The following is a 26,598-nucleotide window of genomic DNA, read 5'->3' as shown; positions in this document are numbered from 1 at the left end:
TAGCCAATTTCACTTCCTATATCTTATTTCAGTTCTATAAATCCTAATCCTATGCATACATAGTTATAAATCTGATTCAGGAACTGAGGATTCAATAGGGTGTTCCAACATTTTTGAGGGTAGAAGAGATGATGAAATGACTCTGGGTGATATAAGAATTGGCCGCTGGGCAGAAGCTGTTAACCCAGCAGACAATGTGAAATCAGATTGCCAGTTTAGAATAAATTTACTGGAGCAAGGAGCTGCTGACACCTAAATTAAAGGTTCTCTTTAGTGCTTTGGGGGCCACCAGATCCTTGCTTATTTTTAAGTGAGACCCAGGCAGAGCGTAATGGAAAGACAGTGCTGAATTCTAATTCAGTTATTTTCAGAATGGGTGGCATTAGGCAAAATTCCTACCTTCTCCCTCCTAATCTGTTATCTATAAAGTGGGGACAATATTACTCATTTACAAGGTTGGTGTCAGCTTTAGAAACAAAGCTCAGTGTCTGACACACAACAGCTGTTTAATAAATAACAGCTAATTTGATCTCAGAGTCATAAGAGGCTTATACCTTTTAGAAAAATGAAATTCACTACTCAAAATTCTCACATAAAAGAAATCAGATTTTAAAAGCGTAACTATGTGTGTTTTTTAAAAAATGTTAGCGCCCTATTTTCCAGAATGGAGTAGATGACAATCCCTCACTCACCCCAGGATTTTCTAGTCTTCCCCAATATATGCCGATAAATCCCAAAGGTCATGAATATCTTCCCTCTAGAAAGCAGAAGTCTGGTTTATTTTTTAAATTCCCCGTCAGACTTTTTTTGTCCCCTAATGCATGGCATTTTTGACTTAAAGAAAAGCAGGAAATATTACAAATCTCATTCGAGAAGTCATTCCTACCCGGATTTCAGTTAAAATTTGCTGACTGAAATTCCGGAGGCTTGGATAAGATTCAAATAAGTATCTGAGGTGAACTCAGCCTCCCAATCTCTTAGGGCTTGTTTGCGCTCCTGGGGACACAGTAATAGCCCTTGCTGATTAGAGAAGCATTTCCTGCAGCCAGAAGGCTGATAGCGGGGCCAGGAATGAGGAAGTCAGTGGCCCAGAGATGCTGTCCTGCTCACAGAGCCTCTTTCCCCTAGCAACTGGGGAAGAGTTCAAAAGTAACCTGTGCTCTGTCCCTTGGCTTCCAGAAAGCCAGAAAACAAGCAAACCTCAGAAGAGTCAAGATAACACAACCCGCAAACAGATTCCTTAAAAAAAAAGCCAAGTGAAACCATTTCAACTCTGAGGTTTCTCTAACCCGTGCAAGCCAGCGCAAATCACACCAGGATTGTCTCAACTCATTCTCTCTCTTCCTTAATCACCTACATAAATTTTGTCTTATCTCTGTCTCTGTTTTCCTCTTTTTCTCCTTATTTTTACACATGGTTGCAAATACTGGTCCCTCTGTATTTTGCCCCAATACTGCATACAAAGACCCCAAGGACCAACACAAAACAGAATCACTGAGCAGACAGAGGCGTAATCCCATCTCTGAGCTCACGAATGCCCATAGTGAGGTCGCATTGCTTTTCTACTGTCAATCTCTTTAATGATGGCTGAAAGAAAATGGTGGCTTGCAGCCTATACTGAAAGCAGAAGATTTTTAAATGTTATACTTGGTACAAGAAACATTTCATTACAGTGGAGCTAGTACTCATGATTTAGTCCTCAGAAATGGACTAGAAAAGTCTTTCTTACCCAATAATGCTTTGTGTATTTCACAAGGTGGTGCTAAAAAAAATTCGTGTTACATTTTTTTCTGCCCAAAATAGAATGCAATCAACATCTTCAAATTCAGTTAAAAAATAATAACTTATAGGAGAAGTGTGTTCCAGTTGGTGGAGAGGATCACCCGCAAAGAGCTGGAGAAAGGGAATCCTAGGTGATGAGACAAGGCTGGGGACAGCTCTGTCCCCTGTAACAGTTCACACACACTCTCCCACTGCAGCACAGCAGCCTCAGGTCATCGCCCCCAAGGTCCCCCAGCTTCACAGAGCCGGGGCCCAGGCGGTCAGGCTCCTGAGGCTATGCTCCTTACTCCTGAGCTCTGCTGCCTGCTATCCAGGCAGATGCAATCTGTAAGCTTTGCTGATACAGCAGGTACTGTACCCAGTGCTTTGCCAGGTGGGGTCCCCATCCACTTGCCCTAGAATCACCTGGAAATTTGATAACATGCAGATCCCAGGACCCCACATCATGCCTACTGATCTACAGTCGCTGGGGTTTGCACCCAGGCAGCCTCACTTTAACAAAGTTCCCTGGTGACTGATAAGTAACTTCACACTTAAGAACCACTGTCTTCTCGCCATAAACTGACCACTGGTCCAACCGTGAGGGTGAATTTCTAAACAATGTTTTTTCTTGTGCTGCATCCTCACTTGTCAGTCAGCAAACATCCCTTGAGACTGTCTTCCCGGAAGGTTCTGGGTGAATCTCTTTAGGGGTTGGGAGGACATACATATTCACAAGACACTCCTCACTTTCAGCCATCTGCCTCTCAAATCCATTCTCTACACAGCCTTCAGTTTGCTTATAATTTGTATTTATTTGCTTGTTTTCTTGTCTATGTGTTTTCCCCATTGGACTTTAAGCTCCATGTGGACAGGACATGGCAGGCTTTGGTCACTGCTGTGTCCCCAGGAGCTAGGACAATGCCTCACACAGAGAAATCACCCATCTTGTAGAATGAATGTATGAATAAAAATCGAATGTATTTATAGTCTTGTAGGGGAAGTGGGACATATGTAAGTAACCACTGTAAAAGTGGTAAACAAATAAGAGAAAAGCAGATGGAAATAGAGAAGACTGCATTTCAACTGTATAAAATGTGGGAAATTCCAGGTACAAGAAATGCCATGGGGACAGATGTGGAGGTGAGAAAGTATGAGACATAGACGAGGAACCCAAAAGTTTTCTCTTGTCAAGACTGCGAAATGCACAAAGGGGAACAGCAGTCGGTGGACAGGTGACAGCCCCTGAATGTCAGGCAAAGGTGTGTTGTTAATTATTTGATAGGCGATGAGAAGCCACTAAGAGTTTTTGAACATGGTGGTCACTGGATCCGAGATACTTTCAGCTAGTAAGCAGGGTCAGGGTGAACGGGAGGGAGGGGCTTAGGGCAGGGAGTCGAGGATGCTCTATCTCCCACACTCGTTTCTGGTCCTGACCTCTCCGCTCCTCAAGCGTGGATTGCAGAAGCTAAAACAGACTCTCTCATCTCAAGCAAACATTAGCCCTTTTCATCTTCACAACCTCATAAGAACAAATGCTAAAAAAACAAACATTGTAGAAAGAGTATCAGTAAGACCTGAAAACCATTAGAGACTGGGAATTTGAAAGACAGGAGGCAAAAGGATGGCTCTTCACTTGTCCCTGTTTGTGGTGGCAGCTCTTCAGTTTATCGTGTTAAATTCTCCCACGCTAATGGAAAACCAACGGCTTCAAGCTATAGACCTAGAATATTTGACCAGTATAGCACCCGTGTCTTGTGTCCAAGAACAGCATCGCTAACTGATTGTAGCATCTTCTACTCTGAGCCCAAAGAAATCCTCCGAATCGTTCTCAGCACAAGTTCTAGACACTGACACAACTGACAGAAGAAAGTTGGCTCATGAGCTGAAACCTATTCGCCATCCCAGGTGTCTTTTTCGGGGTGCACGTTTGTCAAACCCTCTGCACCATCTGCTTAGGACTGACTCTTTCATGATGTCTCGAATTATTCGTGTTGTATGCTTTTAAGTTAAACTATACGGAAATAAAATAATCATGATTTCACAACTTTGTTTTCTTTTCACATCTTTACCTGTCAGGTATGTCTGCTCATGTATCTCTGTGATGCTCAAGAGTTCGGCATCCTGTTGCTGGCAGCTCTTCCTCGCCTGGTGCCAAGTTAAAGCCGATTTGGAGTTTATCTGGTAGGAAATGCTGGTCAACGGATCTTTATTCCATAAGCTTTCACTGCCCTCGACTGTAAAAGAAGTCAAAAGGAATTGACTACCTTATGCGTGGAAAGAATTTTCAGTGAACAATATCTTTTAAACAATCTTGGTAGCATTATTGCCTAAAGCATTATCTTTCCCTTATTTTCTTTCTTTTAATCAGTTTTAAAGTGACTATGAGATTTTCTTTACTCCTGAAATGAAGAGGGGGAGTTTTCAAAGATCGACCGCATTCCATCTCCTTCATGTGCCTCCAGAAAGACAGGGACTCACCATCTCTATTTTTCCATTAGGACATTTGAGATCAGATGAGTTGGGAAGTGAGGCAAATACACAGACTAAGAATAGAGATGCCAGCCCAACTTCCTTAATCTAGAAAAACAATAATAAAGGGAGAAGAGAAAATAAATATGTCTTCTCTCAGCAACGGATATTTCACCTGTACATTCTAGTTTGGTCTTTTTAGACCAGAGACACAGGCATTAGAGGGGAAGGTCATAGATTCCACAGACAGACTGACCAGGACCTGCCTCCAGACTCTGTCACTCACTGGTGAGTCACCCTTAGTTAAATTGTTAACCACCTCTGGAGTCTCACGTTCTTATCTCTAGCACGTACTAAACATAGGTAGCTCCTGGCAATAGCTGATTGTTAGCTCTTCTTCGCTCAGAGTAAAACACTTTTTAATTCAAAAATTTTTTTTAATTTTTAAAATTTTTACCTTTGCTATTTTATGATTCCCAATATACTCTATAAACGTGGCTACAGTCTATGAAAGGCCAATAATATAGATGGATAAATATTACTGATTGCATTTTACACATAAGATGTTTGAGAAATGACTCAACAGATGAAATATTTTTGTGTGCTTCATGATATAAAAACTTCTCTTTTGTCTTTTTAATAATGTAAAATTCTACTTACAAGTCATGTGAAGTCATAATCCTTTCATTTTTTTATAAGGAAAAGATTACGTAAACTCAAATTTTCTGAGGAGTATTCAACTTGCTAACAAATTGGACAGTTGTCCGTGTGTATAGAGCCTACACCATATATATGCATACAGCCAACATTATACATACACATATAGCCCACACTTTATATATGCATGTAATTGTGATTCTTTGTATCTGAAGTGACCTTTTTCATATACTTACCACACACTATGATATGAAATTTGTGGTTCATGAAACACCAAAGAGGAAGAAAACTATATCAACATTTCATTTGGGCAACAGCATAGACATTTCTAAGACGTTTTAACTATAAAATTATTATATATTCACATAAAAAATATATTTGAATTAGTAATGTTAAATTTAAATTACCACAGTCTGAGGTCTTACTAGTTTAATGTGCAAATGGATTCTTCGCCCTGTAAGTGAGATCACTCAGATGAGACTGGTTTGAGGTTTACTTGAAGTCGGAGCTATTTTAAATAAATATTTTTAGAAATTTGGAGGTTTTGCTTGTAGTGTGGTAGAAAGTGTGAGCTATAAAAGAAGGAGGGGATGATTTTCTCATCCAGAAATGAAGGAAAGGGCTACAAAGGACCAAAGAAAGAAATGCAATTTGCTGCTTCTCTTCATTTAAAGAAAGGGTATTTTGCATTTTCAATCAAGGGATTAAGACCTATTTCTCAATGCATGCATAGGTTTGCTGACTCTGTATCTCCCCAAGTGGTTCAAATTCCCACAGTAAACCAGCGCAACTGACTCTGAAAGCTAAAATTGCAAGCTATGGGCAATTGAGAGAAAGGAGTCTTTTCCTTTTCCTGTTCTCCTGATACTTGAAAATAAATGTCTAAATAGAAGGAAAACATTACAATAAACACTACAGAGGGCAGTGAAGAGCATGTACTGGGTGTCACTAGGTCAACAGCCGGGACCTCGTCTTCCTGTATTGAATCTGCTAGTTTAAGGCTAACATCAAATAAAATGTTCTTTTGGAAAAAACACACAAAGCAAAGACAACGAAAGAGTTTGGGAAAATGCAAAGCCCTTCAAGAAAGGCATGGACTGTATAAAATGTACTTTAAAATTGTAATGCATGTTGAAATCAAAAGTGTTTTAAATTTCCAGTTATTTTACCTTTACAATGAACTAGGCCAAATATATAATTTGCTTTGGAAGACATAAATTGGAACCAATGAGACTAAAAGCTTATTCTAGAGCCTACCCAGTTTATCTCTAAAACACATGTCTAGCCAAGGTGTTGTTTTTTTTTTAATGATTGGTGGCTGGCCATTTGTCCTCCATTTAATGACTCATTAAATCATACATGCAGCCAGCAACGTCCCTGTCAGCACCATGTAAGTGCAGGATGTTACAGCTGGACCCGTGAGATCTGCAGCCCCAAGACACTCCATGATAACGGATTTAGAAAATACCATTCCTACAAAGTCCAGAGGAAGATGTTTCTCAGTCACTGAAAAACAAGTCTTGCTTTATCTCATGAGGAAAATGTTCAGTTTTGTTTTCAGACAAAAAGCCTTCTAATATAGAGATCAGACATCAGTCAACCTTTCATGGGAATCAAACCTTTAAAAGTTGTTATAAAACAGAAATGCATTTACCTCACCCAAGAATGGGAGAGCGGTTCCACCATGAACACAGGAAGACTAAGTTTTTGTGAGTATTCACCCAGAACTGAGGGACTGGACCCAGAGGGGAATTACAATAATCTATGGGGCTGAGAAATCAAATTAATTTTTAGTAAGATGTTTAAGGATTAAAAATCAAAAGAGATAAATAAGCACAATTCTTGGAATTCTGTCTTTAACTTGACAGACTAAGATATGTTTGTAAATTGGACCGTTTTTTACAATAACGCTTGGAATACCGCGATGGTATGTGGATGTGTGATCCTGAAAGTTTAGTGGGGTACGCGGCACTGTTGCAACGCAGGTGGTCTCACAATCAGCCCAGACTGTATCTGAGGCTCTGACCCAGCACCCGCCCCTTGGCAGGACAGCAGGAAACAGGAGCTCTGATCCACAGAGTCTGAAGTAGCAAGTGGTTGGGGGTAAGAAGTTCAGGGGGAAGGAAAGGAAGGCCGATGCTGGCAGCAGGAGGAAGGTGTGGGTGATGGAGAGAGGGAAGCCAAGAACCCTTCCTCCTCTGTCTTCTTCAGCCACATCCCTGCCTTCCAACACGAATGCCCTCGTCCACCCCACCCAAAACCTGCTGCCCTGCTTCTTTATAAATTCTAGAGCATGGAAAGGACACCAAGAATTTTTATGGCCCCCTCACTTCAATACAATGCAATGCCACTTATTCTGCATCATTGCAATAAGACTTACATTTTCATTTTAAAACCCCTCCAAGCATAGACGTAACTGACTTCCATTGAAGCTATGTTAAATTAAATAATAGTCTTCTTAAACTTAATTTAAGAAGAGTAGCATTACTATCATTTTCACAGTGAGGAACCCTTTTCATTACATCGACACAAAACTCAGGAGCCACTCACATCTCTCTCTTTCTCTCTCTCTGTCCATCAAAACCAAGGCTGTGGCATTGCTTAAATTCTGTTTTTGATCTATAGTTTAATAAAGGTAAATCATTGGGGGGGTTGGAAAATGGGATGCCCACCTGTGGCATTAAGTATATATTGCATCGTATACAGTATAATTTGCCCTGAAGTCTTAGAAAATAACTGACAGTAACAGTGGAATTTGAGGAGAAGTCGTAGTTAGTGAAAATAAAGGGGTCATTTGAGGCAGCCTAGGGCTGAGAGTCAGAAGATCTGTGTTCTTGTCTTTAGCCAATATGGATCACTCCCTCCATTATAAAATGGGACAATGACATCTGTAGAGGGTGTGGTGGGGTATGATGAAATAGGAAATGAGAAGTCACTTGGAGGAAGAAATGTTCTCGATAAACACAAAGTCTGATCACTAGGTTGCATACTAAACGTGCCAAAATTGTCTTGATGATAAAGTTACTTACATTTCAATGGACAATATCCAAATAGCCTATCCACGTCATAATCTGTAGTGGTTCCGCACCAGAGCCATCCGTCTGATCGCCCAGCAGTTGTGCAATCCGCATACCACTTGTTTTCAAACTTGAATGGAAATGCACAGGTTGCCCCATTGGCATTGCCCAGGAGTGTGTACATGGCTAGAAGAGACACATTGACTTGTACTTAGAATGGATGTGAATCTCCTGAACGATTACTTTCCAATCACAAGGTTACTGCAAGGATCGGTCTTACGCTTCTGATCACAGCTCTTACACTAACACAGGGAATTCCTTTGTATTTCCCTTCTCTTGTGACTCCTGTCTTTTGCTGGATACGTGTGTCCTCGGGAAAAACTCTAGCACCACTTCTATGCTGCTGTCTTTTGCAATAAGATTTTCCTCTTTGCTCTCTTGAGCCAAAAACAGTCAGCTCTACGGACAACAACTTTGACTTCTGCATTTCCTCCAAACAGGGAAAAGGCCATCCTTCCCCTCGGTTGAAATCAGAGAATTACTGAATCTCTAGATTGAAAAATAACCTTATAGCTGTGTAACCCAAACACACAGTCAAAACTTCAATCCCCTCCAACCACTCCTGTCCAGCCAGACTCCGCTTGAGTCCCTCAGCAACGGCTACGAGAAAGGGTAGGAACTTTAGCATAAATCTCCAATTCACATCATGGAAAGAAATCACGTAAAACCCTTAGATACTATCTATAATCAGTATTTGTCTTTTTTAAAAAAATGAGTCCAAACAGATCAAAATGTGAAACTCTAGGTTCACCTAGAAAGGAAAGTTGAAACAAATATAGAATTGTGGACTTCCCTGGTGGCGCAGTGGCTAAGAATCCGCCTGCCAATGCAGGAGACATGGGTTCGAGCACTAATCTGGGAAGATCCCACATGCCACGGAACAACTAAGCCCGTGCACCACAACTACTGAGCCTGTGCTCTAGAGCCCGCGAGCCACAACTACTGAAGCCCACGCACCTAGAGCCTGTGCTCCGCAACAAGGGAAGCCACCACAATGAGAAGCCTGTGCACCGCAACAGGCAAGAGCAGCCCCTGCTCGACGCAACTAGAGAAAGCCCGCACGCAGCAATGAAGACCCAACGCGGCCCAAATAAATACATTAATTTCAAAAAAAATAGAGAATCGTTATGGATCACAGTTTGGCGTAAGTCAAAAGGAAGCTCATATCTCCATTGACAACCAAACCACTCAAGTAGCTAAATGCTCCAGTATGTTCAGTCTACCTTTGTAGGGATGCCTCTTTGGGTGATAATAATCCTCTATATCGAAATATTCAGTCTCTTGTGACAAGTTTATATTCAGAATTTTTTCTAGGTAGGAATACTCTTTTCCTAATTAAGTTTCATAGATTCTATGACTTTAAAAAGTTCTTTAAAGACATCTTGAAAGTCACTAAGATAATATAACATTTGTAAAACACATAGCACAGCATCTAACATATGTAAAGAGCACAACAAAAAAAAGCTACTTACCTCCTTTCCTTTTCCTTTGCTCGTACTTATTTTGTCCACCTTAAAAGCTAGGTTTATTCTCGGTTCCCTCAAAATGACTCTTTTGCCAATTGCCCAGCTGTTAGTAACTTTAAAATGTGATTCTAGCTTTTGTTGCACTAAGTTACAGGATTAATTTTCCGAATCATAGACTGTATAAAGAACATGATGGATTTGTAATAATTACACCATTGTTCCTTCATATGAAGAAAGCGTGATAAGACCACCTAGGGCTAGTGGTACTGTTCATTCAGCTAGCCAAGGAATTCTCAGGGCTCAGTTTACAGATGTCAATCAGAAATGGCTTTTTAAGGACTAACTTGATTTATTAAACAAAGCACTGATGAGGCCAACTTGACTAACAAATCACGTCACTGCACTCAATTGACTCTTCCTCTTGAGGGCCACACTTCCAATCCTCAGATCTGTCCAAGTCTACAAAGTCTGAGTCGATCACTCAAAATTAAATCCTTGGCCTCAGACAGTTTTCTTCCCCAAGTGTTCTTTAGAGAGACAAAGACTCTGCATACATCCTCTCTGCACTGTCTTTACTTCTAATGCATATTCCAATGACTCGATTGCAAGATCACTCTGAAGGGCTAGATCTTCTAGCAGGAACATCTTAAGTATTGGGAGAGACTTAGGGAGTATGCAAAGTGTGGTCAATGAACCATCTGCATCCAGCCACACAGTATTGATAAAAATAATTCAATAGATCCTAGGCCCTTCCCCCAATATGCTAATTTAGAATCTAGGTGGGGGGGGGACCTTGGGATCTGTATTTTTAACAAGCTCTCCAGGTGACTATTAAGCATCTTAAAGTTTGAGAACCACTATCCTAAATCCTATGCATATTTTTCTCAAAGCAAACAGAAGACCAGAAAGTAGGGGCAGGGGCTGGAGAGAGGACTACAGAACTTCAGCGATATCTTTTAAAATAAAATGAGAATTCTGATCTCTTAACACCAAACTTTCTTGTGTTGGATTCCTCAATTAGAACGATTGTCCCACCTGTGGAATCTGACTCAGTCAAGTTTGGTTCACCCTTGTCCTGCCCTATAATTTTCCGACAAGTTTCTCCTGAAATGCTGTGCTACTTAGGTTGCCTCTTAGGTAATTTCTAAACCTACATTATGTTCAGTAAAAGCCTTGGGATAACTTCTTTCTGAGCCCTCCTTCGCACTCTTCTTCAGTTCCTACTCTCTTCTTCTCTTTATAGAACATAGAAGGAAAATGGAAAGCTGTCAGATCATCACCTTGCAAAGAGCTGAACTCCGATGATCTGCGTACCTGCCGTAAGCTAAGTTCAACCAACATTTGCAGCCTCAGTAACATAGTAATTTTGCAAACAGCTTAATCTCTTGCCCCAAGAGGCAGGCTCTTTCTCTGACCTTGAGGTCGTTCTAGATCACACTTCACAGAAATCAAGTGTCCAAACCTGGAAAGTGGTTACAACATCATCTGACTCAAGAAGCCTTTGTAAAGGGCTTCAAGTTCTTTTTTGGTTTTTGTTTTATCTTTTTTCTGTGCAGCCACTAGAGAATGAAATTTGGCCAAGATGAGAGAAGACTAGATACTCTGATTTTATTTAACCTTCAAGAGTTGAAGGAACCAACTACATATACAATTATTTCCTGCCCCACGGGTGCTACCACTTTCTCAAACAGCAGACTAAAGACGCTGAAGGTTAGTTTATAAGCTAATTCCTTAGCTTTTCTAATTTGCTGATTATTACATAATGTCTCTAAATACCCATAAGGTAACAAATAAATTAGAAACATTTAGAAACCAAAATTGTCAAGATTTCATTTTACACAGTCTGAATTGGTAAAGAATGTTGTTCCACGGATCATCTGTTCAGAGGTAATGTAAACCAAAGGAAAAGAAACATTTCGTTAAACTCTTATCACGACAATCATACAGTGTAAAATGGAAGACACCGGGTCAAAGATTACAGTGAAAAGTAATTTCTAAAAACGGTAACCCACTGTTAAAAAAAAAATCTTAGCAAAAGTTACAAGAAATGTCTTCTCATTAATCACAAATAGCTAAAGTATCATTTAGGACTTTGAACCACATTTACTCATTCACAGAACACAGAAGAGTTCCAGACACAAAAGTAATCAACTAATACTCTTCTAGTCCAGACTAAACAAGAATATGCTTATTTCCTTGAATTCGTTTCCAACCAAGAAGATGAGAAAGACTTGACAGAAAGGAAAAAAAAAAAAAAAATCCCAAGCTTCTTACCTTCATAACCTCTAGAGCATAAATCATCTGTGGTTCCGTAAACTTTCCATCTGCTCCATAAGCCTGATCCCTTGTAAAGCATAATGTTCTTTTCTTGTCTATTGCCATAGTTAAAAAATAAATCTTCTCCCTTGATTCCCAAAAGCGTGTCATTTTTGCACTCCCATCTCTGAAATTCACTCTTGGAGTCACAGGCATACAGAGTGACGGCAACCCAGTCACTTTTTGATGGTACCCCTAAGCATAACTTCAAGGCAACGCTCATGATCTGCGATTCAGACACCCATCGGAATTTCTGCGCTTCGCTGTCTGGGTTGCAAACTGCAGTTTGAACTGCACTGGGAGTTAATGCTTCCACGCAGCGCCTGTGATCTTCATTGTATATTAAAAATTGCCTAGTGTCTGATAAAAAAAGAAAGAAAGAAAGAAAGGATGCTTAAGTGGATACATAGGACAAAGACAATATTTTAGGTCAAAAGTTCTCAATGTTTCCATTTCCTGAAAGACCTGTGATCACAGGAAAAGGGTTGAAATTGACTCAGCCTGGGCCGGCTCTGCTCCCTCCGTGGGTCCCTGAAGCTGGAGAGAGACCGGGTTGAGGGGCCTCTTGGGAGCATGTGGCTGGACATCTTCAAGATGTCCTAGTTCAGACAGGAACCTTATGAAAAGACTTAAATGCACACAAACTGTAGTGGAGTAAACACAAAAGGTAGGTAACGGAGGAAGAAATAATACTCATCTGAGAAAAGCAAATTTGGGGATGAATACAATAATTTATAAAATTAAACACTTGTGTATCCTGGAATAGAATTTTGAAGTCCTACTATCCCTACCCTTTTTGAGATAGATGAAACCTATACCCAGTGATTCTAACTATAACATTAATTAGTAAGGTTTTTCGTATTTAAAAAAACAATTTTGGGCTTCCCTGGTGGCGCAGTGGTTGAGAGTCTGCCTGTCGATGCAGGGGACACGGGTTCATGCCCCGGTCCGGGAAGATCCCACATGCCGCGGAGCGGCTGGGCCCGTGGGCCATGGCCGCTGGGCCTGCGTGTCCGGAGCCTGTGCTCCGCAACGGGAAGGGCCGCAACAGTGAGGGGCCCGCTTACCGCAAAAAAAAATAATAATAATATCCAGCAAATTTGTGAGCTAAGTATCTTCTGGGAAGCCCAGAGGTCTGGGCAACGAGAGAAGTTTTTTTGTTTTCTTTCCCATCCAACAATAGGTAACTTGGACACCTAGTGTCTTTCATTTCATTGGCATATTCAACCTAACCTCTGCATAACAAAAAGATACAAAAATGCATTTGATAGTGTTATAATTTGTGAAGTTTGCAGTAAAGGTTGAATAAATGTAGATTTTATATCATTTAAGGTAGTATTTATGAGAGTAACTTTATAAATAACAGTTTTTTTATACTTGTAATTTGGGGCTGGTACTTTAAATAAGTATGTATAGATAATTTATGCTTACAGTACATAGCTGCTAGCTGGCAAAACTCAACTTCCTCTTGACAAAAAGAAAAAAAGAATAAAAAGATCTGGTAAGCATATTTTTGTCCTTTAAATCAAAATTGGTTGCATGTTTCATCATGTAAAGTTTTTTCTTTTTTGTCTATTTTTTTAATAGACAAATGAAAGGAACTGACTGTTTTGTGGCACAAATATAAATTAAACACTTTTTGTGAAGTTTAACTAAATTCTTTCTACTTAAGAGGTTCTTTCAAAATGAGCTGGGATAGTATCACAGATGTTTGAGTGTCTGGCTGAATGAGCTTGGTATTTTTTTTACGCTTGATTTCAACTTCAATTTATTTTTTTAATTGATTTGATGGAAGGATAAATTGATTTACAATGTTGTGCTACCTTCTGCTGTACAGCAGAGTGACTCCGTTATACATATATATACATTCTTTTTCATATTCTTTTCCATTATGGTTTATCCCAGGATATTGAATATAGTTCCCTGTGCTATCCAGTAGGACCTTGCTGTTTATCCATCCTATATACAATAGTTTGCATCTGCCAATCCCGATTTCAATCAGGTCATCCCAGTGAAATTATCAAAGTAATCACAGTGCCACTAAGAGAGGCCATTGCTTCCACAAGCCAAATTCTATCTACCGTCCTCAGCACCCCGTGGGGTTGGCTCCACTTACACTCGGAGATCAGTCTTGGACTACCAACTTCAAGGTCATAATGGATCTTTGCCTGAAAAGACTATGTTCTCCGGCTGCATCTGCTCTTGTCTACACTTGTTAGAGACCTCTTGCCTCTGTCTTGCCTGGGTTCCTAATTCAGTGCTCCTTCGAACCTCTGCCTAGATTCCTTGGCTGGGTTCCTCATGTCTGCTGGTTTGATTTCTTGGAATCGGGACTCGCTAGAGCCTGAATTCAGAAGATCTGCTTCTGCTGGCATCTTTGGGATTGACGCCTGTCAACAGAACATGCGGTGTCACCCAAGCTCCGCCCATCTAACTGAAGGCCTTCCCAAGCCTGATCTGTGTGAGGCAAAATGAGGAACTCTGTGCGTTGGTAATACAATTAAAATGTTAATAATATTTTGTTTTGATCACAGTAAAACCCAGGAAATAAGATAAAATGTTCTTTAGAAACAGTGATAGGATAAATTACCATACACAAATGTAAATGTGCTCACCTAAAAAGGTACTGAACTCTGAAAATGTTACCATAGATACCTGTAGACTCAGCTATATTGCCCTTCACACTTCATTTGTGTTGGCTATTCCACCTGTTATTTTCCTATCTAGACTTACCTTCCACATTTCACAGTTTTTCTCAGTACTATTCCAACCATAAATCTCTCTTCCACCTCCTACTTCAGCCATTTGATTTTACTGTTGAGTGGCCAACACTTAGTAACCGTCTAAATTCAGTCAACCAACGAGTTGATAACCAACCATTTAAGGTAAGGTGCTTGGAAGTCATACTGCATGAATAGTGTTCCTCTTTCAGAATTTTTATACTTACCTGACTTTTATTTCGTGTACTTAATTTTTGTCTGTAGTTCCATCTTAAGCTCACTCTAAATATGATGGTATTTAATGAGCAAACATCCAATATTCTCTTTTTCATTAACGGCACCATCATCCACCTAGATCCATAAGCCAAAAACCTAGGAGTCATCTGGATTTCCAGCTTTCCTTCGCTTTCTAGGACAACAGTAGAATCTGTTGGCTCTACCCCAACACATACCATGATGGTTCCTTTTATGTGTCAAATTGGCCAAGACATGGAATGCAAATATTTGGTCAAATACCAGTCTGGATATTGCTGTGAAGGTTGTTTTGGGAGGTTTTTTGCTTTGTGTTCTTGTTCTAGATAAGGTTAACATTTAAAGCAGTAGACTTTTAGTAAAGCAGATTACAGTCCATACTGTAGGTGGGCCTCATCCAATCAGTTGAAGGCCTTCAGAGAAAACAGACTGAGGTCCCCTCCAGAAGAGGAAATTCTATCTCTAGATTGTCTTTGGACCTGAACTTCAGTATCAACTCTTTCTTGAGTTACCAGCCTGCCAGCCTCCACCACTGCACGAGGCAATTCCTTAAAATAAATCTCTCCAAAAAGATATTGACAGATAGATGACAGATCAATAGACAGATAGATAATAGACAGATAGATGACAGATAGATAGATAATAGGTAGATAGATAGATGATGGGTAGAGAGAGACACACAGAGACACACACACACACACACACTCTCACACACACACCCTACTGGTTCTGTTTCTTTGGAGAAACTTGACTAATACAAATACCCTAATCCATTCTTTTCTCTTCACCTCCACTGCTACACCCCAGACTAAGCCACCATGTTCTTCCTCTGATCTTCCTCACTTTGAAACTGGAATCATCAGAGATAATGCCTGATCTCCCAGTTTCCTGGTTGACATGGGCTTAACATGTCACCTGACTCCAAACTGTAAACCCTACCTAATGTCATGGAATGTTTCTACTTAGCCACATAAAAGAGGCAGATTCTCTCTGTTTTGCAATCCCTTTAGCAGATTGACGGTGCATATCACAGTCGGCTTGAATAGTTATTCAATAATAAAATTATTTTTTTTCTTCTACTTTCAGGGAGAGGTTTTCTAGGTTGGAAGAGATTTTGCTTTTTACCATATCTCTTCCCACATTTAAACCCTTCAAGAGGACCACTGCACACATGGGAAAAAAACCCTCCAGTCTCCATGTCACAGCTTACTAGATGGGGCTCGATCCAGCCCTGCTGACCCTCTGCTCTCACCTCCTCCCACCCTTGTTCTCACTCACCACCTGCCGGCCACAAAGCCTTTCTGCTCCTCAAGAACTTTAAGCTCATTTTCACTGCAGAGACTTTGTATTTCAAGTTCCCTCTTCTTGAAATACTCATTAAGGTTCCAACTCAAGTGCCAAATCCTTAGTGAGCTAACAATCCAGCTTTTACTCATTTATTCTCTATATACTATTCATAACCATCTTAAAATATATATTTTTAAAATTTTGTTTACTTGTGTTTTGTCTGTGCCCCTACTGGAATGTAAATTCGCTGAGTAGAAAGACTTATCGTTCCAATCCAGTACTGTATTCTCTCTTTTTGGAGCATAATAGTCCCTCAACAAATATTAGTTGAATGAAGAAAAGAAGAGTCATTAAATCTGAAGCATCTCCCGACTGCAAACCCAGATACATTCTTTTATTTAATAGTTGATTAATGATGATGGTTCTATTTCATAAGACTTTTTCCCTTGAAAATTTATTTTTACCAAAGAGTGATTTATAAATGTTTATACTTATAAAAAGAGTACTTGGGGACTTCCCTGGTGCCGCAACTAAGGAGCTGGAGAGGCACAACTAAGGAGCCCGCAAGCCGCAACTAAGGAGTCCAACGCAACAAAATAAATAAATAAATAATTTTTTTTTTTTTTAAAAAAGGAGTACTTGGAAATGAAAAGCTTCTATTTCAATACAAACTTATCTCTTCTTGCTTCCTTTATTTATCTTTGACATTAGGAAGCAGTGCAAGTTTGATATTGCCTTTGCTAGACAATACAAGGAAATGTAAAATCATTGCTTTATGATCCCGCATTCATACATTATTCTTCTCCTCAACTAGTCAACATGTAAGTTTTGCTTTTATCACTGTCTCTGTGCAATGTCTCTGAGTTAAAATGTCATACTTCTTCCTCTGAAAATGATTCAAGACCTTGACCAAAAGACAGCTTGTGGCATTTTTGTCACTATTAACCAGACCAATGTTTCATTTGGGTAAACATTCAATTTTTGTTTTCTATACTAATTATGTTTTTGTAACAGAAATATTGCAAAGCTGAACAAATGATAACAGATGATACTTACACATCAGAAATGTATTTACAGAATTGAAGAGACCCGTCATCCATCCTAACTCAATCTTACTAACCTCACACTTATTTTTCAACAAATAGGTGCTGGGCACCATGCTAGCGACAATGCAAAGACAAACCAGACACAAATTCCCTGCCACAAGGAGCCCACACTTCAAGGGGAGAAATATCAAAGGTCAAAATACATTTAGGAAAGAAGCAAGAAGTTTCCACACAATGCCTCAGGTTAAAAATGGCTGAAACCTAGATATCCAATCACAGGTACAAATTTTCTTTTAAGCACGTTTTAACCATTTTAAAATAACATTGAGCAAGTCATTAAATTTCCAAACTTACTGGCAAAGAAAGTTACGTAACTAAAGGTGACAAGTTAGAGATATAACTATTATATGCTGCACTTCCTTATATGTGTTTAGGCTTTCCCCACCAACAATACATAAAATGCTGACATGAAAGCATAAAAGCTAATAACTTCTGGAAGACAGAGAAGCTGGATAAGAGGAAAATAAGTGGGTATTCTGTAGCAGATGCTACCAGAACCATTTCTTCCTGCCTTTTGCCATTTCAGTGAGCGCCAGCCCCGGGCCCCAGTGGCATCACCACATCTCTGGGCCGGGGGGCATTTTCTGGCCATCAGAGAACGCTTCACACACTGCGAAGGCCAGTAGGGTCAGAGAACGAACTCCTCCTAGGAGTAGCCCTTTGCCGGTGACCAATGGCTACAGACGAATAAACAGCCCCAATCTTTGCACCGTGGGTAGGATGATTCTGAGGCGCACATCCTACACTGTCACGCAGGGCACCTAGCAAGGCTGAGCTACAGCTGTCCACGGGGGCCATGGCTCCTGGACCCACCATGGACCAGCGGCCTTTATTCTGGTCTCAGGTCCACACCTCAGCTAGTCTTTCCCAGGACTGGCTCCCAAATAAACTACTTCACTCAAATCATTGTCAGAGGTCACCACCTGAGCCATCCAGACTAAGAGTCTATCTATTAACCCCTATAAGTGAATGTACACCCACAGATGTGTCTCCAAAGAACTGAAAGTAAGTTAATAAATAAATATTTATTTTTATAAATTTATAATGTTTATAAGTTAAAAATAAATATTTATTATGAACCTAGTATATGCAAAAAAAAAAACTACAACAAGTGCTGGGGGCAGGGGAAAAAACTAAGGATCACACTATTAGGTTTAGCGATGTTGAACAAAAGGATAAAGGAAAAATTGAGAATGATTTTATTTACCACTTCAATCCTTCATTCATTCATCAAATCTCCAGAGAACCTACTAATTTAAGTCCCTGCATTTGGCTATCTGGGGAGGTCCAAGTATGAATCCAATATGGGTTGTGACCTCAAGGAAAGAATAGAGGCTGGGAAAAGGAACTCTGCCAACTTCCTGCCTCCCCTCCTAAAGACAGGGATATCTACACCCTCCCTGGGTTCGTTCACTCCCATCTCAGTAGCTCTCCCTCAGCCTGCTGATCCCTTTACCTGTGTCCTGGATTCCATCCCCTCCTGAGGCTCTACTCACTATCCTTCCCTTTCTCCCCTATATCCTCAACCTCAAAATGCCAGCCTCTCCCCCAATTTCAAGACAAACAAACAAAACCTGTAGGTAAGACATTGACTCTACACAGCTTTTTCTTCTTCCACTCAACCACACTAATTAATCTTTATGTATCATGTTCACCTGATTGTGACATAATCAGAGCTGTACTGCTCACTGGCTGTGTGACCTTGGTCAAGTTTCTAAACTACTCTGTGCTGCTTTTTCGTCCCCTCCCCCGACAAAGAATGAGGAGGAAAGCACAGGACCTGCTAGTTGTTGTAAGAATTAAATGAGATCATCTAAATAAAGCACTGAGAACAGTTCCTGACACAGAAATTGCTTGATACATGTAAGTGTATTCTTATCACTAACTTGGGAAAATCAGTCTTAAAGGCAATGTGAAATGGTACAGAACAGGACGAAACCGGAGAAACAGAGAACCTTTGCAGCAGCCCAAAGAGAAGGACAGAAGGACAGAGACAATGGAGACCCCCCAGAGTTTCCAGGTGATGTGGTGGAGAGAGGTATATTCTTCCGGGTCAGCAAACTTGCAGGCAAATGCTCGTTCCACCGTTCATTAGCTGTGTTGCCTTAGTTAATCATTCTAGTCTCAACTCCAGATCTGTAAAATGAGTACAATAATGCTCTCTGATAGAGTTGCTTTGAATTTTCTAAATGAGATAATTTAAGCAAAGCACCCAGCATACCATTTTGCAGAGAGTAAACCTTCAAATGTTAGTGTCCTCTTTCCCATCTCCAAGTGAAAAGTCTAAACAATTGATACAAAGAGAGGGACTAAGTAAGTCCTTCTTTGACAGACTGTTGTTTTGAGGCACGCTTATGTCTTTCCTGATGGACACACTGCAGCTGGTAAATTACATCTCCTTCTTAGCCTCAGAGCCAAAAGACCATGGTCAAGAATTAGCTCTGGTCCTTAATGGCTAGCTGACTTCCAAGCCTCAGTTTCCTCGTGTAGTAAAATGCGGACTGTAACACCCACCCAACCCATCTCACTGGGATCTGATTAAGGATCTGATTAAGGAACTGCAAGCAATTACTTAAAGTGATTAAAGCTCTGAAAGGGCTCTGTGACCTTATCTTGGTCTGTAATTAGAAGAACCTGTCCAACAGTGCTTACTTCTCTGTCAGTTTCCATTCCTTTTGAAAGGGCACTTGCCTTCCTATCTCCTTTTACTTTCACTTTTATTCTACCTGATTTCCACTAGTTCCCTCTATGGACCCATGTAACCATATGGTATTTCCATTCAATAAAGCTTGATGGTTGCCAAGAGGCAAGAGGACACTGCCGTTCTCACATCGACATCCGTTTCCCTCTCTCTGCCACGCAGATAACAAACCACTTCAGAAGCTGCTTTCCTGTGCAACTCCCCTTGTGATCTGTGATCTCCTGGTTCTCCCTTAGCTGCTCAAGGTTCAGTCTCAGACCGGGTTTCAGGATCAGTGTCATCACTGTAATCTCCAGCTCCCTTTGAAGACGAGGGTCTTTGTCTTAACTGAGGTTGAGTGTATTTGATTCTTTTTTTTTTTGACAGGTTACCTTCTGTATTTTCTTTTTTTAAACTTATTGAAGTATAGTTGATTTACAATGTTGTGCTAATTTCTGCTGCACACAGTGATTCAGTTATACATATATATATATTTCTTTTCATATTCTTTTCCATTATGGTTTATCATAGGATATTGAATATAGTTCCCTGTGCTAGACAGTAGGACCTTGCTGTGTATCCATTCTATACATAATCGTTTGCATCTGCTAATCCCAAACTCCCAATCCATCCCTCCCCCACCCCCCTCCCCCTTGGCCACCACAAGTCTGTTCTCTCTGTCTGTGAGTCTGTTTCTGTTTCATAGATAAGTTCATTTGTGTATATTTTAGATTCCACATTTAAGTGATATCATATGGTATTTGTCTTTCTCTTTCTGGCTTCTTTCAAGCGTATTTGATTCTTTAAAGCTCACATTTAACCAGTGGTGACTCTTCCTACCTAGAAATTAGGTCCAACACCCTCAGAAGCCACTGAAATGTCACTCAACAAAGCAATTGTCTTCTTGCCTATATCTGGAATATCCTACATCCACAGATCTTCATCTCTGAATTATAGAAAAATCAGAGGTTATTTGGGACAACAACATGAAAAATAGACAACTATAAGAGCAATTGAGAAAAGAAAGATGACAAAAATTTGGTTTTGGTCAACAATGTCTGAAAGTATGTCTTAAATCTGGTATCCAAAACAAGTCATATGTATGAAGGAAGAAATGAGAGACTAGAAATGAAGAAAAGTTAGAAAGAAAGAAAGGAAGAAAGGAAGGAAGAAAGAAAGAAAGGAAGGAAGGAAGAAAGAATGAAAAAAAGAAAGAAAGAAGAAAGAAAGAAGGAAAGAAAGAAAGGAAGTAAGGAAGAAAGAAAGAGACAGAAAGAAAGAAAGACAGGAAGGAAGGAAGGAAGAAAGAAAGAAAGAAAGAGAAAGAAAGAAAGAAAGGAAGAAAGAAAGAAAGAAGGAAAGAAAGAAAGAAGAAAGAGAGAAAGAAGAAAGAGACAGAAAGAAAGAGAAAGAAGGAAAGAAAGAAAGAAAGAAGAAAGAGAGAGATAGAGACAGAAAGAAAGAAAAGGAAGGAAGGAAGGGAGAAAGACAAGAAGAAAAGTAGAAATATTATAAGGAAAATTTTATGAAAAATGAAAACTAGTAAGGGAATAGGCAGTGGGCAACTGTTCCCTGAAGATGTCCAAGATTGGTATGAAACCAATCATCTGTGGAGCAAAAACGCATTGCTTCTGTTTGATAGAAAGAACGCTGCCCTGGGAGTCAGCAGGCCTGAGCATTCAGCAGGTTGTGCCACTAACCAGTGAGACCCTGGAAAGATCACTTAACCTGTCAGGACCTCAGTCTTCTTACCAATAAACGAGGAGGTTGGATGCAGTACAGCAGTGGGCTAGAGGTCACATTCACTCTGTTAGTTTTTGGGTTTTTTCACCCTCAGGGGCCAGTGAGAGCCTCTTACTGACACCTCTTCCCAACTCTGCTTCCAGTGGCCTCACGTTGGTAGTTTGAAATCAACCATGGTGGGAGTCTCACACCGTGGAAATCACTCCATGCCACAAATCAGTGCTTTTTCTCTTCTGAGAACCAACTGTTACGTTTACCACCGCTGCACTGCCTGTGAGCCAAACCGTCCCAATTTCAAGCTAAACCTCTGTGCCTGAGCAACTCTCACTGTATCTCTACCATGATTATATCCCCCACTGAGGTCTAGACGTTGGCACAAGAACTGAATGCAGTTCTTCCTGCTAAAGAGCTCACTCTCCCTCTGCTATGCTTGGCCACCCGGTCCCATCCAGGCACAACACGGGGTCTCGTGGTGTTGATGATGCAGGATGTTCTCAGGGAAGTGGGAGAAAGGGTTCTGGGTTCGAAAGAAACCACAGGAAGCAGGGAGATCTTTTTTGGGGGGTTGTATAAATGGGAAGGGAGTCCAGGGGAGGGGGTACGGAGGGTTTGTATATTTATTCTACCGCTAAGTAGGTGCTCTGCTTTATCCAGAAACCTCCGTTCATGTGCCACTTGGGCCAAGAAAAGGTCAAATAAGAATTAAAGGCTCTCAAGTTAATAACAAATTTTCTGGAAAGAGCTCCCTTATACATGTTTTTGTTTTTGTTTTGCTTTTATTCTTTAAGTAAAGATCCTTCAGCACTCTCCTGCTTCTCCCATAGTTGTGTCTATGAAGAGGAAGACATTCATCAGAGCAAAAGGCATCCTGCTGTCTCCAGGAGGGAAAACTGCCTAAGCAAAGTGAGAAAGACTTTTTGCCCCCAAAACATTAAGAGCAAATTTAAAGAAACTTAGGGAATTCCCTGGCAGTCCAGTGGTTAGGACTCTGCACTCTCACTGCCAAAGGCCCTGGTTCAATCCCTGGTCTGGGAACTAAGATCCCACAAGCCACGCAGTGTGGCTGAAAAAAAAAAGAAGAAAAAAAAAGAAATTTAGGGGCTCTATCTGTGGTATCTGTGCTGCCCAGTATGGTAGCTATTAGCCCCAAGGGTCTATTGTACACTTGAAATGAAGCCAGTCTGAACTGAGATGCCCTGTAAGTATAAGATGCACATTGGATGTTGAAATTTTAATTTTAAAAAAATGAATGTAAAAATATCCCAGTAAATTTTATATTGATGAATGTTGACTAATAATATTTTAGATACATTGGGTTAAATAAAACATATTCATAAAATCAATGTTTCTTTTTACTTTTTTAAAGGTGGCTGCATAATGTGGCTGACGATGTACCTATTGGAAGGTGCTGGGTTAGGGTCCAGGTCTCATCCAGTGTCTGTCTGAAGACCTTTAGTGACAGAGAACTTACCCCTAAGCAGAACATTCTATTTGAGACAGCGCAACCGTTAGAAGATTTTCACTGCTCTTAGTTTTAACCTTTGGGGTCACAAAGAATATATTAATCCTCCTGCACAAGACTGTTTTTCAAGATGAAGACAGGGGTGATGTGGAGCTCACCTGCCCTGCTGTCACACTCCTCACTGTCTGAGGGATGCGCTCTGCAGCCAGGACTCAGGTAAAATGTGTCCTCGGGCTCCAGGACTCTTTCCTCGGCATTGTTTTTTTGGGAAACTTCTCCTTTAAATGCTAACGCTACTGCTTGTATTGAACAATTGATTGCTATCATGGGACTAAAAAGAAGTCACTACTATTGACAGCTGACACTTAGGACGCAACTACTATGGGTTATATTATGTTCTAAATATTTTACACAGTTCAACTCATTGAATCATTGCCACAACTGATGAGGCAAGTAATACAATGCTCCTTACTTTACACACACAACAATTAAAGCACAAAGAAATTAAGCAGCGTCCCGGCAGGGGCCAGGTGCAAACCATCCTGCCTTTGCTTGTGTTTTTATAATCCCCACTACTTCGGGCTCATGGTGAGTTAACGCTTTCTGTGATGGAACACTGTCCCTGGGAGGCTTCCTGGTGGTGGGGAGTTTCCGTCTCCTCCGTGGCCCCTACTCACACCCGCGTCCAGCTCAACAGGGCATGGAGCGCCCTTTCGCACAGGCTGGGCGCAGACGGCGTTTGCTGATTTGAGAGGAATGAAGGGGGATCGGGGAGCCAGCATTTCCAAGTTGAAACCCGTTTGTCCCATGTAAAAAGAGACCTGGAAATAAAAATTCCTGCAGGCACTCTCATTCCAAGGGTAAAGCAGGTTGAGACTGAAATAGAAGAGAGTATTTCTTCTACTTCTCCATAAAAGAAATAGAAGAGAGAGACTCCATAATGTCTTTGGGCTTCTGAAAAGCTCTGAATCTATGCCTCACGAGCAATCATCAGTCTCCAGGAAAAAAAAAAAAAGGGTGAGGTGGACAGGAATAAATCAGTGTGAACAACTTAGAACACAGATAAGGATCAACGTGGAACATAGATAAGGATGAACTCTCCGGCAGTAAAAGCTAGATCAAACGGTTCATCCACTGCTGAGTGAAGTAAGTCAGAGAAAGACAAATATCAAATGACATCGCTTAGATATGGAATCTAAAAACAGGGTACAAATGAACTTATCTACAAAACAGAAATAGAGTTACAGATGTAGAAAACAAAAGTATGGTTACCAGGTGGTAAAGGGGGGGAGGGATAAATTGGGAGACTGGGACTGACATAAGCACACTGCTGTATATAGGACAGATAACTAATAAGGACCTACTGGATAGCACAGGGAACTCTACTCAGTACTCTGTAATGACCTATATGGGAAAAGAATCTAAAAAAGAGTGGATATATGTAGATGTAAAACTGATTCACTTTGCTGTACACCTGAAACTAACACAACATTGTAAATCAACTATAATCCAATTAAGCAAAAATGTAATGGCTCATTCACAGAAAAAGAGATGAGTTCTAAAACTCGCATGGAATCTTCGGGCGGGGGGACGATCTGCAATCCATCCTTAGACCTACCATGAAGAGAGACACCAGTGCCGCCTTCCTTTTGGTCAAAAACACTCAGAAGTTGTTGGTGGGGGGTTAGATAGAAACTGAAAATTGGAATCGGCCAACCACAGAGGAAATCGCTCTAAGAATAAAGCGGGGAAGAGGCAACGGCAGATGAGAGAAGAGGTAAGAGGAAGATGGGGCTCTGTGGCGCTCGGGTCAGGCCGCCCCTCTGCCCTGCCAAGCGGCCGCCTCCTCCGGGTGCCCCGCTTCCAGGCCTGGGGACCAGGCGGAGGTTTGCCGCAGAGCTGGTGGTGCGGCAGTCCTGTTTTCTCTTCCCCGCAGGTGTGGAAGAAATCCCTCAACCCTGACCCAGAGGGGAGGGGGTACCCCAGGCCCCAAGTCAGAAAGCTTCCAGGTCAGAGCCCACTTACCCAGGAGCTGCACGGCAACCGGAAGGAGAGAAAGGAAAGACAGGAGCGTGGACAGCTTCATGGCCCAGGGTTGATCCTCTTCTTGCAGGGATGGAGAGCAGAGAGCCGGGAGAACCAAGACAGTGAGGGCGCCGGCTCGCCCCGCCCCTCCCCCCCTCTCTGCACAACCGGCTGAAAAGAAGCTTGGAGGCAGGGCCCACTTTTAAAGGGCTTCTGAAATTAGGGAAAACCTCCAATAAGGAGATATCCTGTCACATGAGGTCGGTTGGAAAAACAGGAATTCAAAGTTACAACTTTGCTTTGTAAGCTAACTTCTGAGAAGAGCAGACACAGGGGAAGGGGAGAGAGGGACACGTGGGGGGAGAGCGATGAGGAAGATGGGGGAGGCGAGAGGGGGCCGGTGAGAAATGAGCAGCCGGGCCGGCCTGCAGGGCAGTGGGAAGTGAAACTGCTCTGGACCTCCTGGTCCTGCTCGGAGGATGGGGCCATGGGGAGGGCAAGCTGGAGGCCACTACCTGGCCTGGAAAAGTCAGGTTTCCTCTGGGAAGCCACTCGGCAGACAAATCCCACCGGAACATGGTAGAGAGGGTAGGCACTAAGAAAAAGGACAGTTTTCTGGGGGAAACATACTCTTAAGAGCTGAAACGGACCCACCTCGTTCTCCATATTCAGTGCTTAGAGCCTCCTTTTTCCTTAGAAATCTTCAAAAGAAACTTCACGTGGAGCTTTGTTCCTCTTGGCTAGAAGAAAAGTGAAATAGAGACTAAGCCTAGGAAAGAATCTCAGTCATAACAGGAGGGAGACACTTCTAGAAGTCTTTTTCTAGAAATTTCTCTAGAGAGCCAGAAAAAACAGTGACAGGATTTGCAGTAAAGCCTCGCTGCCCATCCTCGACCATAGTGATCTTCTTCAGGTTCGCTAGGGTCCTCTTGCTGGCAGAAAACCTGCTCATTTGGTCAAAAAGATGTATATTCATTACAAGATAGGCAGAATACTTTCTTTTAAAAAAATGGAAACAGGTATTTCATTAAGCACCAGATTAACCCTAAACATCTATTTTGTTATTTTTTCAGAAGTGAAATATGAATTAAGAACATTTTGAAGAAGATATTAGTAATTAGATAGCCAACCCACAACTGGCGTGTGGGAAATGTTAGCCAGTCAAAAAGAAGCTACTGGAAACATTGTATTCTTTGAAATTTTAAATGAATAGTTTGTCTTCAAGTGGAAAGCTCACACAAAGATTCACACCTCTGTGATAATGTTATAAACTTTGCTTCCTAATAAAAAATGCGACATTGTTCTCTTACTGAATTTTTTTTTTAGCATTCTAAATTTAAGATTATTCTGACAGGATGAAAAAGATGGTAAAAATGTAGGGCACAAGAAAAATGTTTCTTTTTTTGTTAAGCTAACTCTTCACTGACATAAAGAAGTTGGTTACAAAACAGAGCAGATGAAACAAAATGTTGTTTTCTAAAACAATGCTTCACTGATTTATCATGAGAAAAAAAATATTTTAAATGAGGCATTCATGGTTTTTAAATGTAAATCAATTCTATAAATTAAAAAAG

At 40.9% G+C, this 26,598-nt stretch overlaps 1 protein-coding gene across 1 annotated transcript in view; it reads right to left on the bottom strand.

The window, feature by feature from the left end:
* MRC1 (mannose receptor C-type 1) overlaps window positions 1-25,150 on the bottom strand; it is a 97,295-nt gene extending 72,145 nt beyond the window's left edge. The window contains exons 1-4 of the mRNA XM_082649110.1: window positions 25,025-25,150; window positions 11,708-12,109; window positions 7,920-8,093; window positions 3,834-3,998 (exon numbers count right to left, since the gene is read on the bottom strand). Coding sequence (XP_082505236.1) covers window positions 3,834-3,998; window positions 7,920-8,093; window positions 11,708-12,109; window positions 25,025-25,085 — 802 coding nt within the window. The 5' untranslated portion in view covers window positions 25,086-25,150. The remainder of the gene's footprint in view (window positions 1-3,833; window positions 3,999-7,919; window positions 8,094-11,707; window positions 12,110-25,024) is intronic.
* Between the last annotated feature and the right edge of the window lie 1,448 nt (window positions 25,151-26,598).

This window comes from Grampus griseus (genome assembly GCF_964374135.1).
Source record: "Grampus griseus genome assembly, chromosome: 2".
NCBI lineage: Eukaryota > Metazoa > Chordata > Mammalia > Artiodactyla > Delphinidae > Grampus > Grampus griseus.
This window is presented reverse-complemented; position numbering and strand designations above follow the sequence as displayed.